General features: G+C 39.3%; 1 protein-coding gene and 1 long non-coding RNA gene across 3 annotated transcripts in view; one reads left to right on the top strand and one right to left on the bottom strand.

Annotated features, from left to right (window-relative positions):
• Window positions 1-18,459, bottom strand: part of PHF2 (PHD finger protein 2) — a 115,515-nt gene that overhangs the window by 22,256 nt on the left and 74,800 nt on the right. For both annotated transcript variants that reach the window (XM_083420936.1, XM_083420937.1), the window contains exons 5-12: window positions 16,515-16,656; window positions 14,705-14,891; window positions 11,105-11,267; window positions 9,143-9,230; window positions 8,016-8,122; window positions 6,021-6,112; window positions 4,656-4,745; window positions 23-436 (exon numbers count right to left, since the gene is read on the bottom strand). In XM_083420936.1, the coding sequence (XP_083277062.1) occupies window positions 23-436; window positions 4,656-4,745; window positions 6,021-6,112; window positions 8,016-8,122; window positions 9,143-9,230; window positions 11,105-11,267; window positions 14,705-14,891; window positions 16,515-16,656 (1,283 nt within the window). The remainder of the gene's footprint in view (window positions 1-22; window positions 437-4,655; window positions 4,746-6,020; window positions 6,113-8,015; window positions 8,123-9,142; window positions 9,231-11,104; window positions 11,268-14,704; window positions 14,892-16,514; window positions 16,657-18,459) is intronic.
• On the top strand, window positions 306-7,195 carry LOC310668700. The gene is made up of 3 exons (XR_014506807.1): window positions 306-414; window positions 6,007-6,150; window positions 6,458-7,195. It is a non-coding gene; the product is annotated as an uncharacterized lncRNA (long non-coding RNA).

Genomic DNA, 18,459 nt, shown 5'->3' with positions numbered 1-18,459 from the left:
CAGCTGGAACAACCCTACTCACCTTTCCCTTCTTTGGTGTTTCAATCTTTGTCAGGGCCTCTTTTGTGTGGGCTTCCAGAAGGTCCAAGTTCGGAATTGCAGGGAGCGGCACTTCCTTTGCTTTCTTGCCTTTTTTCTTCCCTTCCCCTTTTACTTTTGGCACCTTGGGGGGTTTGGGCGGCTTGGGTGGCTTAGGGGGTTTGGGCGGTTTGGGTGGTTTGGCTAGTTTGGGTGGCTTGGGTGTTTTTGTTGCTTTTTGGGCCTTTTTCTTAGGGACTTTTTCAACTGGTGGTGGTGGCGACGGTGGCGATGGCGGTGGCGGAGGCGGTGGTGGCGTCCGTGGTGCAGGTGATGGGATTTCTTCTTTCTCCACAGGGCTGACCTCTTCGACATTCACATTGGCACCCACTTCAGGTTTGTTGACTTTCAAGGCATTCTGAGGGAAAGACAAACACAAACATGCTCAGAGCCTGCTTTCTTGTGTTTTTTTAAGGATACTTGATCTCTACAGAGTATTGATTGTGTTCCTGACAATCTAGAATCATAGAATCATAGAGTTGGAAGAGACCACAAGGGTCATCGAGTCCAACCCCCTGCCAAGCAGAAAATCTAGGGGGGTCTGAGGCTGTGGTGTGGACCAGTTTGCATGTTACAAAGGCAAAAGTTTCCTAGCCCTCTGGCTTCATCTCCCACTACTCCAGGAAACACAATATAAACCATATAAATTATCTGAGGCCCTTTTTTGTATATAACTCCTCCACGTGAGGTCCAGAGGGTGGCAACACAAAAACGGCCCTTCTCTGCAGCAGCTCCCTGTTTGTGGAATGCTCTCCCCAGGGAAGTTCTCCGGGCACCTTCATCATATATTTTAGGTGCCAGGTAAAAACATTCCTCTTCAACCAGGCCTTTGGCTGATTAATATTCTATGGCCTTTTAAATATGTTTGTGTGAAGAGGGGATAATTGTTTTGCTGTTTTGCTTTACAGTCAAACCTCAGCTCCCGAATGCCTCCATTTTGGAATGTTTTGGCTCCCAAACGCCAAAAACCCAGAAGTAAATGCACCGGTTTTCGCATTTTTTGGGAAGCCGAACGTCCGACGTGGCTTCCGCTTGAGTTCAGGAAGCTCTTACAACCAATCAGGAGTGGTTGTCGAATATTTCGGAAGCCAAAAATGCTTCCAGAATGGATTATGTTCAACATCCAAGGTTTGACTGTACAGTGGTACCTCGGGTTAAGTACTTAATTCGTTCTGGAGGTCTGTTCTTAACCTGAAACTGTTCTTAACCTGAAGCACCACTTTAGCTAATGGGGCCTCCCGCTGCCACTGCGCTGCTGCTGCACGATTTCTGTTCTCATCCTGAAGCAAAGTTCTTAACCCGAGGTACTATTTCTGGGTTAGTGGAGTCTGTAACCTGAGGCGTATGTAACCTGAAGCATATGTAACCCGAGGTACTACTGTAATTATTTACTTGTTTTTATCCTGTATTTTATTTTGTGAACCACCCTCAGATCTTATGATGAAGAGCGGTATATAAATCTAATTAATAAAAATGTAAAAAGAAGATCACATGGAAAGATCACTATGTGATCCGGCCTCTGCAGCTCTCACAAGCTTTGCAAATTCCTAATTTACTGGTGTGAAGTGAGAAGGGGAATGGAGAGGGAGCATAGGATGGGGGTGAATAAGATCCACAAACAAAAGAATTGGGTCTAAAAAGTAGCCAAAGCTACGCTTACAGAACATGCAATCCACTCAAACTAGATACTCCCTGAGGAGGCAGCTGTACATAGAGCTTGTAATGTCTGAAATTTTTTTCTCTCATTCCTAAGCACGGAGAAATGAGCTGATAGGTTCTGACCATTCCACTGGAAAATACAGGCGAACATCTCAAGAAGGACCAATCAACATGCCTATTTTCACTATCTAGTTTAATTTGCAGTTTGTACCATGCTATTTTTACTTTTTGTGGCTCTGTCAGCTTGACAGGACTTTCAGAAGAATATTTCTGTACTGAGCATCACAACGGCAGCCTATATTTATTTTCTTTTATCCTTCGAACAACTACCATTGATTTAAACATAAAGGGGTGTCCCAGCTACACATACAAACTTTGCAGAAGTTTATTATATAGTCACACACTTCTATAATTTAGAAAAGTTGTTTTAATTAGAAGAACGTGATTATCATCTAATTATAATTTTAAATGTGGAGAATTACTATTTGCTTCATTTGTTCTCTTGTTCCTTGTTTTTACGTTTTTCAAAAAGCCTCTCCCATTCTTTTCTCTCTTTATATATTTTTGGCTAAAACAATAGAAAACGAAGAAAGAAATGTTTAAAATGCTAATCAGTTTTAAGAGAATGCCTTTCAAATTAATTCGCATGGGAGAAGCAAAACAGAATTACATTGTCCCCCAAGGTAAAAGGTAGCAGTAAAAGATGCACAATAAAAATTAACAGTGTGTGACTAATTAAAAAGACATTATTTCCTATTTAATGCTGTCGTTTTAATAATCATCAGAATCCATATTCTACATGGAATCCATGAAAGGCAGATAGATTTTTAGTAGCCCCTATCTTGGTATCCTTGCACTCAGAATAAAAGGCAGAGCTGAACTCATTAGCCCTGATCCTTGGCCATGTTCAGATGGCCAATAAATTGGCCATGTTCAGATGATTGCACTTCAGTTTAAGAAGCCAAGATGCAAACAAGACATTTGGCCTTGCATACAGCCTCTTAATGAGATTGGGTGAACAAATCAGGAAGTCCTTCATTAACTACAGCTTCTTATCATGTACTGGCTATGGAACTATGGTAGATTCCTTTGAAACAAGCCAGGATATGAAGCTATGGTTTCCAAGCTGGCTTAATATCCTAACTTGTTCTGAAGCCATTAACCATTCCCTCATTTCTTATTCCTTATTTAAGTTCTCTAACCAGTTGCTTTATTTATCCATTTCAGAATAACAGAGTGAGGCACTAGAAAGACATGCAGCTTCAATTTGTCCATTGAACAGCAAGTCATTTCCATTTGGATGGATTTCATGTGTCTGCCATATTAATGTATAGAATGTCTCCTAAACCAAATGGGCAATACTTCCCTGGAAGTTCACTATAGTTCCCTGGAAGTTCCCTGGAAGTTAGATGACTGATATTTTTGATAGGGCTTCTCAGTGATGGCTGCATTTCTATGGAATTGCCTCCTAACTGAGATCAGATTATCCCCCGCCATTGATGACATTTAAAGGTCATTTTAAGACATGCTTATTTTGTCACACATTTTTTTTAAATATTTTATTTTAACAATTAAGCTTTAGTAGAATTAAAACATATACATATAAAAGATCACATACAAGACAGAGGGAAGGGATTTGTTGTTCAATTGTATGATTTGGAATACAGGGAAGGGAGGTTTGGGGAAGTCAGAGAAATAAGTTAATGCAAGGCTATTATAAAGATAAAATTGTTTTTATTTTTGTTGTTTTGGTGTTTTATGTTTGTGCAATTGTGTACTTTTTCTGTTTTGTCTGTTGTTTATTGTATGTTGTTTTTACTTTTCATGTAAAACATAATAAAATATTTATATATATAAAAAAAGATCACATACAGATTGATACAATAAAAACATCACCTTCCCTTTCATCACGGTTTTTGGCTGCTACCATAACATGCCGAACCAAGTCCAATCTCAGTAAATGTATCGTCGTTTTAAGATGGGCTTCAGATATAGGCCAAATCTGTACCATACTTTCAAAGCACACTTATATACAGTGGTACCCTGGTTTAAGAACAGCTTAGTTTATGAAGAACTTGGATTAAGAACGCTGCAAACCCGGAAGTAGATGTTTTGGTTTGTGAACTTTGCCTTGGAAGCAGAACATGTTTCGCTTCCTGTTGAGTGTGTCCCATTTGTAAATTGAGTCCCCCACTGCTACGGGAAAGCACACCTTAGTTTAAGAACACTTTGGTTTAAGAATGGACTTCTGGAACAGATGAAGTTCATAAACCAAGGTACCACTGTACTGCTTTAACAGTCATGGTTTCTGCCAAAGAATCCTGGGAACTGTGGTTTGTTAAGGGTGTGAGTTGTTCAGAGATGGTTATTCCCCTCACAGAGCACTATAATTTCCAGAGTTCCCTAGGAGAGGAACTGACAGTTAAAACCTCTGAAAATGGTAGCTCTCTGAGAGATCTCCTAACAACTCTCAGCTCCCTTAACCAAATTATAGTTCTCAGGATTCCTTGAGGGAAGCCATGACTGCTTAAAGTGGTATGATGCTTTAAATGTATGGTGCATATGAAGCTATAGAAAACCCAATTATGTGAAAGAACATGGAGAGACTTTTTAAAAGGCCTCCTGTGTGCATTAGATCCAGCAAGCCGTATTTACCTGGCTATTATACTTTTGAGGCTTAACATTGTGAATAAAGTTTAAGCTTCCTTTTTAGGAAGGAGGGATGTGGTCTAAAATGCACGAGACCTTCAAATTTAAACCTGTGGCTGTTGTATCTTCCATGAAGATTGTTGACCATACACATGGAAATGTAGGATACAAATTAATATTAGTAAACTACCCTTTAGAAACACAGAAATCAATTAGTTGACATTTTATACAGAAATGCAAGAAGTGTATATTCAAGAAAGAATACCAACCTCACTTAATCTTATTTCTTTGGCAAGATCCTTAATAAGTTGTGCGGGTTTAAAATGTTCTGGGAGTTCATCTTCATGGTCTATTAATGCCTAGAGCAGAATAAAGCCAAATAAAAAGGCTCAAATGTGCATCAAGAGAGCTTATAATTTCGCATTGTTAAAATTATGCAAGGCTAACATCAGTGCTTTTTTTTTCTGGAGGGACGCAAGGGTACACATACCCCTAAACATTTTGTGAATCTTTGTACTTTTGTCCGTTTACTGTATTTATTTTTCCTGATTTGAACTATAAAATGGTGATTTTCTTGAGTCAAAATGAGAGTACCCCTAGACATTTTTTTAAGGGGGAAAAAAAGCACTGGCTAATGTTATTGAGCACTTCAGTTCAAAGCTCAGGCTGGATCCAAAGGTACTCTTATTTTAATTATTTTATTTTTTTTAAAAAGTTAATATACTATATATGGAATACTTCGTGAATCTGCATGTCATGCTTCGTGAATCTGCATGTCATGCATTGAAGGGCTTCTTCCATTAATGGGAAGAGGTTCGGCCCAATGGACGCTTCCCCATCCCTTCCCCTACAGCCCTTGTGCCATCTCCCATGTTGTTCTGGAGGGTCTCCAACCCTTCATTCACAGAACCCCCGTTGCAGAACTCCGGATCCAACCCCCCTTTCTTCATTCTTATCCAGGGCAGTGTGCAATTTATCCTAATCTAGAGATGAGATATCATCGAGGCAACACTTTGGTATGAAATCACCCCCGAAATCTTCCCAAGGAAGCACATTAGCTTTCTGTCTTCTGGTGCTCTTTGCTAATCCTCCTCTGGCTTCCCTGTATTCTCACAGCAGCTCTCTTTACCTTCCTGTGCTGTGTCCATGCACAGACAGGACATACGGGGGTCTTTCCCATATTTTCTCAGGCATGCAGGGATACTGGCACAATCCATAGACCAGCCCCCTCTCTCTCAGCCTAACCTACCTCCCAGCCTCGTTGTGAGGATAAACGGGAGGGAGGAGAACCAAGTATATATATTTATATAATAAATATATAAATGATACAGACAGTCCCCGTTTTCTGCTTCTTTTCTCTGCTACACATAAACAGTAGCTGAACACATCAAGCAGGATTTTAGTTGCTCACATATCTCTTTGAACAAAGCTTAATGAGCTTGTTTAATAGTGCAGGGTGCAAAATGTTTTGTTTCATTGAAAGCCTTGTATATGAAACCATTCGTTCTATTGGATTTCTCAGGCTATTGTTTTGAATTTCTCAGATTATTGCCTCTGTTATTTGCAGACATCTCTCTCCCTGTTGCCCCATCCTTTCCCCCCCTTTTTTTCTTTTTGCAGCCACGTAAACCCACCTGCTTTTTAGTCCATGACCGGAAAGCGCCATTGAGGATCTTTGCTCCCTGGACTAAATGAGAAGGAGGCTGCTTCCCAGCTTTGTGCAATCCTAAGCAAAGCAGAGAAGACAACGGCCATTCAATAAAGGTGATCAATTTCTGTTCACACACATTTTCCAAATGAAAAAGGTACATTCTTTGTTTTATGAACGGGCAATCTAAAAGCAAGTGGACAGTCTGAAAAGCATGCTGTAAGTATGAATTTGTATGGTCATAAAATCAACAGTTCCAAACTTTAGAATCTGAAATTTCAGAACAGGTGAATTTTCAACTTGAAATCTGCTCGTTTATTTTGAGATTTGGCAATGGATTTCAAATGTGGTGTCAAATTAAAATTAGTAGATATATTTGTCCACAAAAAATGGATTTATACGTTCATAATATTACAATTCCAGATACATAGGGCTGTCTCCGACATGGGATAAATAGAAGCACTGCTACCTGCAACTGTGGAAGCAGAGCAAAACAATAATGATTAGTAGTCATCAATAACTCTGTCTTCCACGAATTTGTCTAATTCTTTTTTAAAGCTATTGCTGCCTCCTGTGGGAGCAAGTTCTGTAATTTAACTGTGAGTTGCATGGTGAAGTACTTTCTTTTCTCTGTCCAGTGATGGTAATACAAGTCTACCTCATGTTTACACCCTGTTCTGAAAAAGTTCAAAGCAGTATACACAAAGTTCCAATATCAGAGTAGTTAGGAATTAGTCAGCATTTGACTTTATCCAGTAGATGGCTGACCTGTGGCATGTTTATTTTAAGTGTAACATGCCTTAATTAGATATCAGATTTTGCTACATTGTCAGGGCTAAGACACATAGTACTTTTCCACAAGTACACTACAAAAGAAAATGGCACTTTACAAAGATTACAGGGCATGGATGTATTGTGTTCAAGGTCTCTGTGCAGTATTTGGCACCGTTTAACCAACCTGAACTCTTGTATTCTTCTGTAATAAGGGCATCAATTTTACTGTGGTATTTCAATGAAACAATTAGACGCCAGAATAGCGGGAACAATGAATGTGTAAGATCCTGGGACAGGGAACAGGCAAATCAATTGGAAATTCTCTGAGGAAATTATTAGGCAGAAACACTGTCATTGACTAGTCCCCTCTATGTTGATACAGCAGCTAAGTTAGCACATTAGACTTTCAGTAACGATTTTCTTTTCTACCCTGGAAAGGTGTGATCAAAAGAAAGTTTGAGGGGGTCAACTCCAGGAGAGTGTGATCAAGGCAAAGGCTAGCTCCAAGAAGGTCAGTATGTAACAATGCCATGACAGCAGCATTAAAATGAAGGACAAGCAGGTTTCCACCAGGTAAGTAAATAACCTCCAGGAGAATGCAACCAAAAGGAGGCTAAAGAAATTGACTTGGGAAGATAAATTTCCAGGAAAATGTGTAGGGTGTAGGATCGGAAGGATGATGAAGGTCACATAGGGAAGATCTCAAGAAGATTGGTCACCTCAAGGAGGATACGATCAAAAGGAAACACTTCCAGCAGAGTGGTATCTAAAGGCTTTGTTCTGAATGTAATAGACAATTAATTTAAATTACAGGATTTGCCAGCCAGAATGTATTTCTAGAGTACTGCACATTCACTTTTTGCAAGGAAGACCACTTTTGACTCTCAGCATCTTTGTTGTGAAATGTGCTTGTTAGCATTTTGGTGGATAATTGACTCCACAAGAGTCCCCTGTAGAGTTGTAAACTTGGATTACAAATTAAAATCCTTCATAAAAATCAAATTTGTATTAGTGCCATCAATATCAAATGCATGTTGCTGCTTTTTAAAAAGTTACTTTATTGAAATCTGACTATCTCATTATTGAAAATCTTTTTTCCAAAACCCATAGGAGGTTTACTCTTTTTTAAAATAGCTAGATCATTTTTGTTTATACTTAGCATGGCAAACAATGGAAAGCAAGAAACACACTAAATGCTTTTATTTACCTTTAAATGACTCTAGCAGGTGTCTTCCTGTGTACCAACATGCCGTTTCAAAGTTAGGAAACTGGGTTAAGCTGACAATTTTTAATCGTCTTTCAACTTCATATGCTCTATGATGCATAGTAAAAAAAAAAAAGTGTTTCAGTTGAACAGTTTACAGGAAGCTTTCTAAACCAAAAAGAAAAGTATCTCCTAGTATTGACCATGACACAACTGTTGTATGACTGTGGTTTACAGGTGCTTCTTATCATCCAAGCTGTCATAAATCCTCAGCTGCTATGAAAATGACCAGCATAATGTGAAACAGAAGAGCTTTTTACATAGCATTTGCTGAATTAACTATCACAAAATCCCACACTGTTCCTTGGAAAACAATTGACAAACTGCAAAAATATGCAGCCAAAAGTGTTACACAATGTCACATTTTTAACATTAGTGCAATTTATGAATTTACATGCTTACTTTTTGCTCTTCATACAAATACATCTCAGGGTGATTCACAATAGGAATTTACATAATTAATATACCATATTAAACATATTAAAACAAAAGCATGCATAGTTAGAACTAAGTCCTATATAGTTCAATGGGACTTATTCCCAGGTAATTGTATAGGACTGCATTCTAAAATACCCATTCTTCGTATGCCTAATTACAGTTAATTACGCCGACAACTACTATAAACAATAATTTTGAATAGATTTAAGACATTTATGGAACAGAGTCTAGGACAATGGAAGTGGGCAGTTACATGGGTCTTATAAGCAGTGCTATTTTTCTAGAAAAAGAGGTGCTGGAACTCACCATGAACGCCTCCCTGGTAATCTTATAATGGCAATAGCGCCTGCCTGAGAGGTACCAGAACTGAGTTCTGATGAGTTCCGGCTGAAAAAAAGCCCTGCTTATGAGGTTTATTGATTTTTTAAAGACAGAGTTATGCTTACAAATATGTAAGTATGCTTTATAATCATAACAACAACTGCGGGAATTAATGTTTGTTTATTTTCTATTATTTTAATCAGGAAAGAAAATATTTTCTAACTAAGCTAGTGGCACTCTTTGTTGCAGACCTAACAAAATGCACATCTCATCAGAATATTATCAAATTGAGATAAATATGAACTTCTTACCTCATCTGCATCTCTACACTTAGGCTATGTAGAAAATGTCCTGCAAAGGCTAAGCAGTCAACAGGAGTTAAAGTTGCATAAATCCATCCTGGAAAAGACAGAAGGGGAAACATTTCAGCTTTAAAAAAGCAGAAGTATAATCACTAGCTTCTTAAATGTTTATAGTCTGCTGCTCATTCACATTTCTTTTCTCATATATACAGTGGTACCTTGGTTCCCAAATGCCTTTGTTCTCAAATGCCGAAAACCCGAAAGTAAGTGTTGCAGTTTTTGAAAGTTTTTCGGAAGCCGAACGTCAGATGTGGCTGTCGGCTATTGTTTCCGGGGCATTTGCACCAATCAGAAGCTACGCCTTGGTTTTCGAACATTTTGTAAGTCAAACAGACTTCCGGAATGGATTAAGTTTGGCACTTTTGTTTTTGCTATTTATATTCCGTTTTTGTTTTTGAGTCTCTTTTGGTTAATTTGTTTTTGTGATTGTGTGGAACCCAGTTCAGCTATTGATTGATTGATTGATTGATTGATTGTGTGACAGTGGTAATGGATAAAAGCCCCCCATCCAAACAATGACTATCATCAGTGCAGGTAAGAAAAAATAATAATTTTGATTTTTATCATCTACAATATGGTCCTATTTAGTTTATAGTACAGTACATTGATTATTGCTTTCATTTCATGGATCAATGGTCTTGTTAGTAAAATTAATGTTAAACTGCTGTTTGAGGGGTTGTTTTTAAAAGTCTGGAACGGATTAATTTGTTTTGCATTACTTTCTATGGGGAAAGCATGCCTTGGTTTTGAAACGGACTTCTGGAATGGATTAAGTTTGAGAACCAAGGTACCACTGTAGTTGAAATTCCTTTCTCTTGGAGAGTCACCAAAACTTCAAGGGGGCTTCCAGTGCTGACATTATACAGTGGTGCCTCGCAAGACGAAATTAATTCGTTCTGCGAGTTTTTTCGTTCTACGAGTTTTTTCGTCTTGCGAAGCACCAATGTGTATTGACGGTTTCCCATAGGAATGCATTGGCGGTTTTAAAAAAAAAGGTGCAAGATGTTTCGTCTTGCGAAGCAAGCCCATAGGGAAATCCGTCTTGCGAAGCACCACAGAAAACGAAAAACTCTTTCGTCTTGCGAGTTTTTCGTCTTCCGAGGCATTCGTCTTGCGGGGCACCACTGTACTTGCAGAACAGGTTTAGCTCCTGAAGAGGTACTTTCTTCACTTCCTCCATCGTGCTGTAGTCCCCCCCATGCACCTCTACAACTTTTACAACGCGGTTCTCCAGCCCAGTAATGTGTACAAAAAGTGCACACAACTAAGGGAAAGTCTCCAGAAAAATATTTCTATAAGTGAAAATAATATACTAAAATGCACTACGTCGGGGAAACTGTGCTATGCAAAACAAAAATGTGTATATTAGGCAGAATTACATACAACTGCATACAATTCAAGAGTGATACAGCTGCCACTTATTGAGATAGTGCAGAAGTAGGACAGGGTGATGGTGAGTTTGGGGCTGCACTGACATAAATGCCTAACACTGGTATTGGATAGGTGATGGCAAGGCAACTGCCCCATCACGCCAGCTACTCCTGAGTTGCTGCAGGCCAACCCTGTATAAAATTCCAAACTGCTGAGTACAGCCTCATGGGTAGGTGTTGCTTCTCCAAGCCCAGATTGAAGCATTCCAGTCACAAACTCATTTGGGGTGTGTGGGTGGGTGTATTGGTTGCATGGGGCCATTTAACCAACATTTGAAAGTTTACTGGCTTCTCATTCTACAGAATGCGTGTGTAAATGGCAGAACTTTATATCATTTCATGTCTCATAGGGGAAACCCAGTCAGATGGACAGGGTATAAATATATTATTATTATTATTATTATTATTATTATTATTATTATTATTATTATTATTATTACAAAACTCAAGCTAACAAATGCGTTCAACACAGCATCCTCACCTGATGGGATAAAAAGTGTTTGTCCTTGTTTAACTGTGCATTTGTAGCATTTATCCACTTGGTCAGCGAAAAACATTTCGCTGTTATTTGCCGCTGACTGCCACCGTTCATAGAGGGAAATGTTTGCAGAGGTTGGTTTGATGAGATAAAATATTTTTTCTCCCTGTAATGGAAAGAAGAGATGTTTTGATTATCATGCTCAAATAATACTATGTAGTATGTCTACAGAAATATATCTGTTCCACCAACAGCTAAAGAATGGTTTGTGGGCCTTTTCAGTTGTTGAGAACAGGCTCGGGAACTCACTTCCGTTTAATCGTTACAATTTAAGCCCTTCAATGCTAGCCTTTCAGTCACATGCAACACCGTACATTTAAAGAGTTCTCATGCCACTTTAACAGTCCCTGTTTTTCCCCAAAGAATCCTGGGAGCTGTAGGTTGTTTATGATCTCCTAACAACACTCTTTAAAAAAAAAAAATTAACCGACCAATCAAATCACATCACATAAATTCCGAATTACAAAGCCAAATTTTAAATTTTTGTTGAGGGGACTCATATTTCAAGATCCGAAGGGGGATTCCGATCATCTTCTTGCTACTGCGTTCATATCCAAATCAGTCCAAATAAAGTTCATAATTCTATCCAATCTTGTCTTGCTGTTTCCACATCTCATCTTGTTCGTATATTTTTTATTTTTTCTTTAAGATCTCTTCTGATAATCTCCTTAAGCAGAAAAACACCAATTACCGTATTTTTCGCTCTATAAGACGCACCAGACCACAAGACGCACCTCGTTTTTGGAGGAGGAAAACAAGAAAAAAAATATTCTGAATCTCAGAAGCCAGAACAGCAAGAGGGATCACTGCGCAGCGAAAGCAGCGATCCCTCTTGCTGTTCTGGCTTTTGGGATAGCTGCACAGCCTGCATTCACTCCATAAGACGCACACACATTTCCCCTTACTTTTTAGGAGTGAAAATGTGAGTCTTATAGAGCAAAAAATACGGTATATCCTGTGTGGATTTTTCCGTTCGCCCAATCCTATCGAGATGGTTTCCATATATCATCACTTTCATAAATAACATCGCTCTTTCCATCATTAATCTCAGGATCTGTCGTTCTTAAGTCCCACTGAGGAGTCTCACCCATAATATAAAAACAGCTCTTTTCCTCCTCCCAGACTCAAGTCCTCCGACAGAGCTTGCCAATATGGCGACGGTATTTTTAACTGTGTCATTCCAGAGCTCTTAAACCTTCCATGGTCTTCTTAAAACATGCTTTGGTTAGAAAATTTATCTCCACACAGACATAAATCCACAGCTTAAGTCATTAAAATGGCATTTCTGACTTGTGAGGGGGGGGATTCTTGTTTAATCACATAGAGGAAAGAAAGGAAAGTTTTTCCCCCCTCCCCCATCCAGTCCCTTTGCCATACCGAGTCTTGGCATATCTTCTCATGATTGATTCTTGTTCCTCCGACTCGTCTTGTTTATCAGATAACTCTTCAGTTAGCAGTCTTTACTCCCCCTCCTTCCTTGAAATATGTGCATTCGCTTCTTCCTAATTATTCCTTTTGAAGTTCTTGCAGCTAGTGGCACGGATCAGAGACAGCGTCCAGGAGCACCGAGATCCACAGGAGGGCATTCTGCCTAGTGCCCCCATCCCCACAAATTCGGGGGTGATATAGGGCACAGCAGGCAACGGCAGCCCCCCCCCAATCTTGGGGGGGGTAGGGAGGCTATTTACTCCCATCACAGCCTCCTAATTACCCCTTGTGGGTCGGAGAGATGTTATTGTCAGCCATCTTCCAATGCGCCCCTAGTGGCCCCCCTAACAACACTCTTTACCCTTAACAAACTACAGTTCCCATGATTCTTTGGAGGAAGCCATGACACTTAAAGAGTGCTTTGAACATATGGTGTGGATGTGAGTTGGCAAAAGCTTTCCTGTTTGGACAGGCCTTTGGCCTGCTGACATGAGTCATCTCCTTTGCTGCTTATGAGGCAACCCTGGTTTTAAATGACCACTGTTGGTTGTTGTTGTTTTGTATGCTCTGTTTTTAACTGCCCTCCTTGTTATTACTTATTATATTTAAACTGACTTTCTCCGATATGCATTGTATACTGCCATTAGCTGCACTGGACATGGAAAGACAAGGCCTAAATTTAACTAACAAAGCAAACAAGTTTATAACACATCCTTCGAATTACAATGGGGTCCTCTGTCAGATACAGTGACACAACCTTATTTTGCCTGTCACCAAAATAAGTTAACAGAAGCAGGTTGTTCCTGGCTTTTATTCTGTAAAAACATGCTGTCCACCTTAAGCACGTGAGTTCAAAATATTGCACAAAAATAGTTTGACAAGTTTGTAGAGACAGCGGTATTAAAACCAGAATTGTGTTTATGTGAAAAGTTTGTTAGTTTGTGGCTGTTTGTATTTCTGAGGATATAAACATAGAAATCACACGAGGAAAGCTTTCCTATAGCGCAAGATGACTGACTCTTTGCCAAGACACAGTGCAGTAATAATATAAAATCATGGTCCAGTGAGGAAATATGGAACGAGCCTTGTGCTCTGATTTTGGAATCCCTCCAGCCTCGCCTCAGAGGTGAAAGAACCCATTCCAAGCACCTCCCAGTGGCGCAGCAATAAAAAATGCTAGCATATTTGCAAAGCTAAGCAGGTTCCAGTGTGGTTTCAAGTTGGATGGGGACCGCATGTTGAGATTCCTGCCTTGCAGGGGGTTAGACTAGATGGATCCCCTTCAATGCTACAATTCTACAATTTAACGGTTCAGTGGGAAAAGGCAAGTTATAAGCACCACTGTACTGGCAGAACTATGGTTCAGGGAGCAAATATACATGTACATATTGAAGCTATAAGAACATGACAAGGGACCTGCTGGCTCTGACCAAAGGCCCATTAGGCTAACATCCTTTTCTCACAGCGGCCAACCAGGTTGCTATGGGAATCCTGCAAACAGGACCTGAGTACGAGAGTGCTCTCTGCACTTGTGAGTTCCATAAAGTGGTATTCAGAGGCATATCGCCTCTGAGAGTGGAAGCAGAACATTGCCATTGTGGCACGTATCCAATGATAGCCTTATCTTCCATGAATTTGCCTAATTCTCTTTTAAAGGAATCCAAGATGACTAACATTGCATCCCACAGGAGTAAAATCCATAGTTTAGCTATGCTTCTCTCTCAAACTGTATATGTTATATACCTCATACAGAAACGTAACCCTGACACAAAATCTACCCCCTTTCTCATCCCCCACAATATCTGTAAAAAAGGACTTTATAATCTGAAAGTGGAGAATATGTATACACTTCTGTAACCCAAGAAAATCTTTAATAAAAACAATTAAAAAGAGAAAGAAAGGTCATGCTTTTTGGTCTTATACTAGATGTTTGAGGAAGCATTTGCAAAACGACTGCCCAAACTACATGTCAAAAACCGCTGTTTGTTTCTGAAAGTCCTTAATATGTATTTCTAAGTCAAATACTTTAGCAGCAGAGATGAAATGGGATATTCAAGAAAAGAGAGGAATTACTATGGAATGGTGCATGATCAAATATGGAATAAAGCATCTTACTTTCAGGACATGGTACCAGGCAGAAGCTCCACCAGAATCTATGTGAAAATCTGTGTAGCTGTCTTTCACGCAGATCAGGCAGTATTTGGTCACTTTGGGTTTTGCCAGCAAAGCATCATCAGGCCAATAATTTTCCGCCCAAGAAAGTTTCTTCACTATATCAGGAGACTCCACAAAACTGGACATTCTGTTTAAAATATAAAGCAAATAAGACTGGAATTAGCTTAAAGTCAGCATTAGGGCTAATCTCTGTCAGTCTCCTGTTCATGGGGAAATTTCATGATAGTGATTTCAATTCTCAAAAGTACTAGTTCTCATGTAGCCATATTGCAAAATGGTATCCCTCTCACACACACAAGAAGGATGAATCAATAACCTTGGAAAACCTCAAGTTTGCAGAAGTATAGAAAAAAAAAATTAGAACTTTTTACTGAGGGCGGGAGGAGCATGAGGTAAATGGGCTCGAAGAACTCATATGGACTGAGTTTGTTTGGTTTGATTAATCAAATCTGAGAAAGATTATTTTAGGCTAAAAGATTACTTTACCTGGAAGTCACCCCCCCTTTTCATCAATGGAGCTCATTTCTGAGTAGACATGCATAGAATTTGACTGTTAGTGGTACTGCTCCATTCTCTCTCTCTCTCTCTCTCTCTCTCTCAATAAACCTGTTATAGCCAATATCGAAACTGATTTGCCAAAATGTTTATTACCCCTTAAACATGTAAATGTAAGAGCAAACAGTATTATCAGTTTTTTTTCTGAATGCTTCCTGAATACTGAACATCTGTATTATATATTCTTCTTTTTAAGCACCTCTTGTGTGGGACCTTAAAACTAAAATTTTCCCGTTGTAAATGTACGTATCATTTACACTTCGTGTCAAGGCAGAACTTTGGAGCCTGTTAAAATGCCATGCTCTTTGTCGAGCACTACAATATTTCCTGGCTGATGATTAAATCAGCAGCATGTGAGGATTGTTTCAACGATCCTCAAGAATAAAATGCTTCCCATCGTTATTCTTTCAGCAGATAGAGGGAAAGCTGTAAAAAAATACCTAATGAAAAATACCTATAATCACAGAGCTTTGAAATTGCTTTTGATCCTTTGTGTGGAAGGAAGGGGGTTACATTATTAAAACAATAAATACAGCCTAGAGAGCTATGGATACTACAAAAGAAATGATCTTGCAATTATCCTTCAGCCTTTCTATAATCTGCATTAATTATCACTCCTTTCTCTTGTCCAATAAGATGGAATTCTCTTCTAAAACAACCATTGTTTATTTTATTTTTGCCAGAGCTCATCATTTTCTCTGTTTATAAAGGAGCATTCTCCTGCCCCGTAATAATCTTTTTATGTCTATGTAGATTGCCCAGAAGTCCTACAAGAAAAAAGAGGTTTAAATTACATGGTTCAGCAAATCATATATTCATCAGTCGCCCACAAACATTGCCCACAGAAAAAAAATTCAGCAAACTGAAACACAGTTGAATAATGCGTCTGGAAGCAATTTCATAATCTGTAGAGGAAGGCCAAACCATTGATTCAATCATTACATAAGACATAGGTGGATTACTGAGGAATTGTCTTTGTTAATGCTCTAGAAAAAATAATGCTAAATATGCTGGGGAATATTCAGAATCTGTGCAGTAAGGCAGGGATGAGAAAACGGTGACCCTTCAAATCCTGTTCAACTACATCTGTCATTCCCCCTGACCATTCATTATGCTGGTTGAGGCTGAAGGAATTGAAGTCCAACAACACACCTGCCCACCCCAGGAATAAGGCAAGCCTGTCGTTCTATCTTACCTTGTATCTGAAAACTCCAAGTTAATTACATTGAGGACTCTTTTTCTGTTAGTGCTGTAATAGTAATCAACAAATTCCTTTAGCTTCATCTTGCAGTCCTTCTGTTTGGTGACATCGGTGACATCAACACTCCTTTCTGGTCCTGAAAGGGGAAAAAACACCAAGGAAAATGAGAATGTCAAACTGGAGCCAATATGAGTTGTGGGCCGAGGTGGAACTCAAAGGGCATGGTGGGTTGTCACCACAGGGTGTGCCTGAGGAGAAAATGGTTCATACCGTCTTTCTGTGAAACTGTGCTGATGATAGATGATAGATAGATAGATAGATGATAGATAGATAGATAGATAGATAGATAGATAGATAGATGATAGATAGATGACAGATGATAGATAGATGATAGAGATAGATAGATGATAGATAGATAGATGATAGATAGATAGATAGATAGATGATAGATAGATAGATAGATAGATAGATGATAGATAGATAGATGATAGATAGATAGATAGATAGACAGATAGACAGATAGATATAGATGATAGATGATAGATGATAGATAGATAGATAGATAGATGATAGATAGATAGATAGATAGAGATGATAGATCGATGGAAAGCTTGTGAGCCACTCCAAGGTTTGTTATTTATTTATTTATTTATTTATTTATTTAAATATCTGTAAGCCAAACTTTTGTATGAAAATACAAGGCAATGCACACCACGCAAGAACTACAACAATAAAAACATCAGTCAAAACCTCCACTGGTTAAAAGAAAACTCACATTTCCAAGGCCTGGCTAAATAACATTGTTTTCAAATGACGTCTCTAAAGGAAGACAAGGATGATTCCTGCAGAGCCTTCAGTGGCAGGGCCTGCCACACTAAAGGCTTGGTCCCTAGTAACCTCGGGGGTATGGGGAACCACAATAAGTGCCCTATCAGAAGATCTCAGTGATCAAGATGAAACATCAGGGATCCAACGGTCCTTAAGGTACCTTGGACCCAAGCTGCTTGGTGCTTTGTGAACTAACACACAAGAACCTTAAACCTGACCTGGTAGCAAATTGGCAAATCTCAGATTTCAGAAGAGCAATAACATGTTTCCAATAGCCTGCTCCTGTGAGCAGTCTGGCCACAACATTCTGCGCTAGCTGCATTTTCCAGATCAGATACAAAGATGCTACATAAAGTGTGTTACAATAATCAAGTCTTGAGGTTATCAGCGCACGAACTACTGCGGTCAGGCTATTTCGTGCCAGGAGGAGCAAGTAGAAAGCACTCCTAGTCATGGAAGTCAATCGGGTGGTCTATTCCAGGCACGGTCAACTTCCAAGAGACTGCGATCTACTCCCAGTATAAAAAAACTGGCAATGATCTACCCACTATCATTGCCAAGAGTTGTTGAGTTTTTGGAGGGAAGAATTGACCAGAGTTGTTGAGCTTTTTTAGGGGATCAATAAGGAGCTTCATACCATGATCCACAACAAACACCCCCACGATCGACCAGTAGATCGCGAACCACCTGTTGGACAGAGATGGAACACATAGTACCTCCAGACTGCAGGCCTGTTCTTTTAGAGATAGTACAACATCTCTTGCATCGTGGCCAGTGTTAAAAGGCTGCAAACTGCCCTACAGAAAATGTTCAGAAAGTGATCCTTGGTAAAATTTCTCTAGTCTATTTATTTTTCTTAAAATTCCCAAGTTGAAATTAAAGCCACATCCAAGGATGAAATGCATACAAGCTTTCACCTTTAAAGTGAAAACACTGCTGAGGTATATCAGTGTATCTGCATATACGATCCCCTCCTGCAAAGCATTGCTGCAGGAAAAAAAATTTAAATACATCTACAAGGCAGCTGTCCCCACTGAGGTATCACAAAGTATTCCTCAAAATTGAAGCTGTCTGGACAAGCCCTGCTTTAGCTCTTCAGTGTTCCTTTGCT

Source organism: Podarcis tiliguerta (genome assembly GCF_965153285.1).
Source record: "Podarcis tiliguerta genome assembly, chromosome: 2".
Classification (NCBI taxonomy): domain Eukaryota; kingdom Metazoa; phylum Chordata; class Lepidosauria; order Squamata; family Lacertidae; genus Podarcis; species Podarcis tiliguerta.
The sequence above is the reverse complement of the archived record's forward strand: the minus strand, read 5'-3'. Positions and strand labels throughout refer to the sequence as shown.